The 6,486-nt window shown below is 48.1% G+C and overlaps 1 protein-coding gene across 2 annotated transcripts; it reads right to left on the minus strand.

The window, feature by feature from the left end:
• Window positions 1–2,055: 2,055 nt before the first annotated feature.
• Window positions 2,056–6,278, minus strand: OSR2 (odd-skipped related transciption factor 2). 2 transcript variants are annotated; one of them, XM_015813537.1, is made up of 4 exons: window positions 6,107–6,278; window positions 5,542–6,040; window positions 4,153–4,252; window positions 2,056–2,560 (listed from the first exon to the last, which is right to left on the minus strand). In XM_015813537.1, the coding sequence occupies exons 1-4, from the start codon at window positions 6,276–6,278 to the stop codon at window positions 2,486–2,488; spliced, it is 846 nt and encodes a 281-aa protein (XP_015669023.1). In that variant the 3' UTR covers window positions 2,056–2,485. The 2 variants fall into 2 exon arrangements, with proteins under 2 accessions (XP_015669023.1, XP_015669016.1); XM_015813530.1 differs by having other exon boundaries at window positions 2,056–2,642.
• Window positions 6,279–6,486: the final 208 nt, after the last annotated feature.

The following is a 6,486-nucleotide window of genomic DNA, read 5'->3' on the forward strand; positions in this document are numbered from 1 at the left end:
GGCCAGGTTGCTCACCCTTAGAGACATCCGCATGAAAAACCCAGGTAGCCGTGGAAGACTTGAGCCGCCATCGATTAGTTTGCCACTTCGTAGCAAAACCTGTGGCGTGACAATTTCAAAACCGGATCGCGACAATCTTTTAATTGTGAGCCCCGCCCATCCGGGATTCGGCGCGGAAAGCGGCGGACTGAGCTCGTTCGCAGGGCTGCCTCTCGCCCCCGAGCGACCCCCCCCCCACGCTCCGGCCGGGCTAGCTCTCCTCCTTGCCCTCCGCGCAGCTGCCCGGCGAGGGGCGGCGCTCTGGGGAGGCTCCTGCAAGGCCAAGGCGAGCCTCAGAGCCGTCGGGGGGAACCTCTCCACGACCGCCTGGCTTCCCGCCATTTCCACCCGGGACTTGTCGTTTGCCTCTGCCGGGGCTGTGGGCCGCGACCCCGCGCAGCTTTTAGCTGCTCCTGAAGTCCGGACTCGGCTACAGCTAAAGCGCCGCTTTGGGCGCCGGGGTAGAAGCTCCCCCCAAGCGCCGGGGATAAAGTGGCGACGAGGGCAGCGTCCTTCCGGGGCTCGCGGAGCCTTCGCGGTTTTCCCGGGAAGCCCTCGGGCCGAGGCGGCCCCCGCCCCGCCGGCAGTTTTATGGAAGCCGCACTGTTTGCTTTTTCAGAGCTTCCCGGCCGGGCTCGTCTTGGGCAGTGTAAAGTCCCTGTCTCTAAGCTGCAGCCGCCTCCGTTCAAAGTCTACAAAGGAGGCAATCTCTCGGGAAGAGCTGGCTTGGTTGCCAATAAGTAACTAATAAATCCTTTTAGGCTTTAGGGAGGATTTTAAGGCATTTTCCGACCCCGACCCCCCCCCCCTCTCCCCTTTGCCTTTCTTTCAATCATTATAGGCGCGCTGAATCCTGGAGCTCTGTCGGTCAGGGGAGGAAGGGGGAAGCAAAGGGTCTCACAGGTTGAGTTCATCCCAAACATAAATGCTTCGACCATGGGGGGTGGGGGGTGGGGTGGAAGCCACTATTTCTCTGCTTTGCGAACAGCCAATTTAGCACGCTAGCCATGATTGATGGTTTACGCCTGCTGAGGGAACATAACCCAGGGGAGCAGAAGTAAAGACTGTATAACCCGAACTTGTTTACAGAGTACAACTGTACGAATTTGGTGCGGTTTATTTCAGAATCAATCCCCACAGAATTATGGAGGCAGATTCCTTAAGGGATTCAGTGAAGAGACAGGGTTGGATTCCACACAAAAAAACGAGCACAATCTACACTTAGGTTTCACAGGGGATCTGTAGAGTTGCTTTTCTACTATAAACATCCCTATCCAGTTACTTGCAAGTAAGTCCCATTGAACTCAGTTACACATCAGTAAATACAATTGTACTAAATTTGATGCAACATTAAGGGGGGGGGGGTTCTCCCACATAAGGCTTTGAGTATATAAATCACCTTGCCTATGTCATCAGTCATGGAGGATACCCAACTATCATTGTTACACCCTTCTGTGTTCTTCTCTAGCCCAAATATTAAAGAGAGAGCTTTTTAAATTAGCTATTTACCATGTCACAGGAACAGCCTGCTCCCCTCCCCAGTTAATGCTGCCCCATGAGGCTGGCCTTGTGTTCTCCCTGGCTTGACTCAGCTGTGTTTTAGGGCGGCTTATGGCTGGCATTCCATTACACCAGGAGAGGCGACACACAAAGACAGAATAGCTGCCCGATCTGTTTTGACTGGCATAGCTGCAGGTCCTCCATCCAGAGGCACTCTAGATCAAGTTTGGATTCAATGCACATAGATTTCCACTTCTCAAAACCAGGAAACCATGAGATCAGCTGGGTAACTTGTGTCAGTCATTCTTTCCCGGCCCTCGCTCCGGAAGGGGCTGTGGGAAACCACTTCAAACAAATATATATATATATCCTGCCATGAAAACTGCAGAGACTAGATTCCCCCCCCCCAATTAAACACACACACACATCTCTCACAAAGGTTTTTTTTTTTCAAAGAACAATTTCAGATCTTTTGACTTTAATTATCAGAAAGGGAGAGAAAAAGTATGTTACTTATTCAAACTCAGAATGAGAATTATATTTGGAGGGAAAGTGTTTATTTGGAAATACAATTTGAAAAAAAAAGTATTTTTCACTCCTAGGTTTTGCTGTTGGTACCAATGTGCATTTGGTAAGACAATAGAAAGCCAACATATTGCTGTGCAGAGCTCGAAAATGAGCTGCTCTCCGTTACTATATACAAGAAGCCAGCTGGCCCCCTCGGCGGTTGCAGGGAGAATGCTTGGAACAGGTATCAGCCCCCACCACCACAGCAGAAAGAGGACCGGCTGGCACTAGGGGACATGGAATCAAGCCCCTAGAGGCACCTGTCCACATCACCCATGTGGACATAAAGATTACGCTACAGTTCAAGTCCTTGAGCCAGAATTAGCTCCCCAGGGGAGGGGTTCTCGGCTGTTCTAGAAGTCCTGCCGCGGGGTGTGAGTTAGACTGTGCCTCCGCAGATCACAGTTGCGCCTGAACACTTTGCCGCACTGCTCACAGTTGTAGGGCTTGATGTCTGTATGGGTGAGAAGGTGAGTTTTCAGGTTACTTCTTTGATTAAAGGTTCTTCCACATGTGGGGCATTTGTGTGGAGATTCCTGTTCAGATTTGAAGCAAGCAAAGGATTAAACCCTTGACAAACTACCTGGATTATCGAGCTTTTCAAAGTTCACTCACATTTCCACCATCACCCCCACCCCCACCCTGCTCTCATTTTTGGCCCCATTAAATTGCTGTAGGACAAAAAGAACGTGGCAAGGCAAAATAAACTTGCAATCTAAGGCCTCACACAGACAGAAAAATCAATGCAATTCTGTGCAAATGTAAATTGGCAGTAACAGGCAACACTGAAAACTACAGACTAAAGTACATAGGACTGCACTGTGCATGCATTTATAGTTTGGTTTTATGCAAATTTACTTTCCAATAGGATTCAGTAAGGGTTCCTCCCAAATAAGTGCACATATATTTTCAGATTTAGAATCTGAATCTGCATACACTTCAGCGACTAAGCTTTCTTCAACCCTCATTTATGTGCATCTAAACATGTGCATGATTTCACTTTTTTTTCTACGCAATTGGTCAATTTTCTTTGGAGCTGATCTCAGAATCACAGCTTTACTTTCACATTAACTGCAGTTTTAGCTGCAGGCACAATTATTTCCAGAAAATGCATCTGGAATCCAGAAGCAGGTCTATTGATTTACTCTCAGTCCCTTGTAAGTGTGCTTAAGATTATAGTCTTAATTGCACCGACATATCTTCCTGCCTGTCAAGGCCAGTCCTCCTTGCTTTGCATTTCCCACTTCCTGGAATCTAAGGGGAAGAGTCTCCTACTAATCCACCCGGCTTCCAAGGGAGACTTGGTTCATCTCTCTAAGTGAGAAGTCTTCCACAAAGCAAGTCTTTTTACTCTGGGATTTTCCATCAAAGAGCACATCTCATTTAGCCATTGATAAGTTGCTTCAAAACTGCCTGGCTACTTAAGGAGCTTTTTCAAGTGTTAGAGCATGGAAGTCTTGAATGAGTGAAGTCAACCTTAGCCAGGCTATCTTTCCTCAAATGTATATCCTGCTTAATTCAATGGAATATACTCTTAAGTAAATGTACATAGGCTCACAGTCCCTAGGAAATGTTACTTATTTTATGGTTGTTATTTATTTGACTAATATCCCACTTTTCTCCTAGAATTGAGTGCTTATTGGGGGTTTTTTAGTAGCGAAAGAAACATAGGGCATCTGCAATGAATTGCAGTTACTATACATCAAAATGATGACATGCAGGTCTTAACACAAATGCTATTACATGCTTGCATCTGATGCAAGTGAGTGAGTCACAGCCCTGGCATGTTGATATCACTTTGCACATTTTATCATTTGCCCCCTTGTCCTTGCCATCTAAATGTCCGTTATGAACTCCATATACGTTAAATATGGATTTGTGTTGTTTTCTGCCTATCAGCCTTTGAGAAAAATAGCACAAAAGATTTCAGATTAAAAAGAAGCACATCTCTCTTATTTTGCATCTAGAAAATAATTACTGTGCATTTATATTAATAATCAATTAAAATCAAAATAGAATATGTAAAATAATTGAGCCTGATCTTACCTGCATATGTAAAGTTTTATGAACGGCTAGGGTCCTGGATTGGCAAAATCCTTTCCCACACTCTTGGCACTTGAAGGGTTTTTCTTTGGAGTGGATATACCTGAAAATCAACCAAAGGGTTTCCGAGTCAGTATCTCTATACCCACAACAAGTGCCATAACCAGCCCAACTTCTGCATAATCAAGTTTTTAAAACCAAAAGTATATGCTGCCTAGCTGTTCATCCCCAAAGTCCCTTTTTAACATGTTCAGACCCTTTAAAATAATTACTCACTGCTCTTCATTGCCTTCTTTGGAATAAGCCCCTTTGAATAGGAGCTTATTTCTGGGTAAATATGCATATATTTGAGTAAACATGCTTAGCAAGGGTGTAATCCCATATAAATGTTCATGGGTGTAAGCCCAATTTATTACTTTAGCAGGTAATTCCAGGTGAAGTTAATCAAAATTGCCCTTTGATTAACATCAGCTTGAATGTTTGTGTTTAAGTTTATAAATCTGACAGGAGAATGTAGGGGTTTTGTGGAATAAAGAGACCAACATTCTTTGGCTTCTCAAAACAAGCCACAAAAAGAGTCTCTTTGTAGAGATTTGTATATTGTTACAAACCCATAAATATTTTTGTGCTCTTACTGCCAAGTCTTTAGTGATAGTTATATTATAGCCCCAAGGCAAAAGAAAAAAGAAAAGGCAAAGGCAAGAAACATGATCAAGAACATCAGAGGACCTTCAAGTGAGGGAGAATTCTAAACTGAGATTCTAACTTTAGAAATATGTTTCATTGAAGACAATAAGCCGATCATTCTTCCTCAAAGCAATAGGAATTCTGCCTCCTGCTCCAACGAGATCAAGTAGTTTAACCCCATGATCTCAAAAACTCCTTGGCTTTAAAATCAGACATGTCCCTTCAATGAAGGCTTGAAGGCAAATCAACAGAATGACTACATCCTTGGCTCCAACTTTATTTTCTTGGAAACAAACCCTACTGACCTTGTTCAGAGGGATAATAAGAACACCTCTTGTTTAGATTGGGTCTGCAGTAGATAGGCCTGTTCCTACACCATGCTAAATCATGATTTGTTTGAACTAGGATTTACTGAACGGGTCATAAACCATACTGAAGCAATGGCTTCATAGCAAACAATCAACAATATGGCTTAGTGTTGTATCTGAATTCAGCTTTGGATTGTGTTCAAGCCGCTATAAGCCTTGGTTTATTTTAACTATGGTTTTTGGGAGGAAACACTTAACACCCTTCGAAATAAGCCAGGGTCTCCATAAACCGATTAAGCCCAAACCAGTAAAACCTTCGTGCGTGGGGGCCTCCAGCCCCACCATCTGAGGAGGCCTAGCGGGGCTCCTGGCCAGGCCGGCTGGGGCAAAGGCTGACCTGTGGTCGCGAAGGTGATCTTGCCTCCGGAAGGCCTTGTGGCAGATGTCGCACGTGTAAGGCCGCTCGTCGGTGTGGGTCCTCTCGTGGATGAGCAGGTTGTAGGACTTGGTGAAGTGTCGCCCGCAGAACTTGCAGATGAACTCCTTCTTGGTCTTGGAGGGCAGCCGGCCCCGCGCCGGCTTCCGGCTCTCGGGGGAGAGCTTGCCCAGCGCCGCCGACAGAGGCCCGCCCAGCTTGGCCAGCTCGCCCTGAGCTTGCGCGGCCGCCGCCACCGCGTGCGCCTTGGGCGGGTCCTCCTGTGTGGCGGCCGCCGCCAGGTTGGCAAAGTCAAAGCGGGGTCGCTCCTTGCGCAGCGCCGGCAAGACGTGCGCGATGGCGGCGGCCTGCTTGGGGTGGAACAGGTGCGTGGCGAAGGGCAGGCCCGGGAAGGGGAAGCGCTCCACCAGGCCTTGCGCCGCCGCCATTTCGCTCAGCGCCGAGCAGCGGCTGATCTCGGCTGGGCCGCTGCCGCCGCCGCCGCCCGAGGCAGAGGCAGTGGCAGCGGCGGCCGCGGCCGCGTAACAACCCAGCGTCCAGTGGTTCATGTGCATGGTGTGGACGGCGCTCAGGCCGTAGAGGCCTTGCAGGTGGTCTACGGCGGCCGGGAACGTATTGACGGCTTGCAAGAAGGAATAGTTGGTCAGCTGCAGCGAAGGGTGCAGTGGGATGGGCGCCGGCAGGGCCTTGCTCCCCATCGTGCCGGGCCGGGCCTTGCCTTGCCTTGCCTTCCGTTGACTGGTTGAACCCGGCGGTCGGAAAGCGCGCACCGGCGTCCTGATCCTAAGCAGAAACAGGAAAAAAAGGAGAAAAGATTGCGGGTTATTCGAGGAGAGGCACAAACAGGCCCTTTCCCCACGTGTGGTTTCTTTCGCTCCTAAACCGCCTGCCTGCCTGCCTCACGTG

The sequence above is a fragment of the Protobothrops mucrosquamatus genome, unplaced genomic scaffold (assembly GCF_001527695.2).
Source record: "Protobothrops mucrosquamatus isolate PMUCROS unplaced genomic scaffold, P.Mucros_1.0 scaffold_69, whole genome shotgun sequence".
In the NCBI taxonomy this organism is placed as follows: Eukaryota; Metazoa; Chordata; class Lepidosauria; order Squamata; family Viperidae; genus Protobothrops; species Protobothrops mucrosquamatus.

Bases quoted from the DNA above. Each gene is read 5' to 3' on its own strand.
- OSR2 (XM_015813530.1), bottom strand. From the start codon at position 6,278: ATGGGGAGCAAGGCCCTGCCGGCGCCCATCCCACTGCACCCTTCGCTG. The intron at 6,041-6,106 runs GTTACGCGGCCG...GCAGCGGCCCAG, and splicing joins GAACCACTGGACGCTGGGTT to CCGAGATCAGCCGCTGCTCG. The intron at 2,643-4,152 runs GTAAGATCAGGC...AAATCTGAACAG, and splicing joins ATAAAACTTTACATATGCAG to GAATCTCCACACAAATGCCC.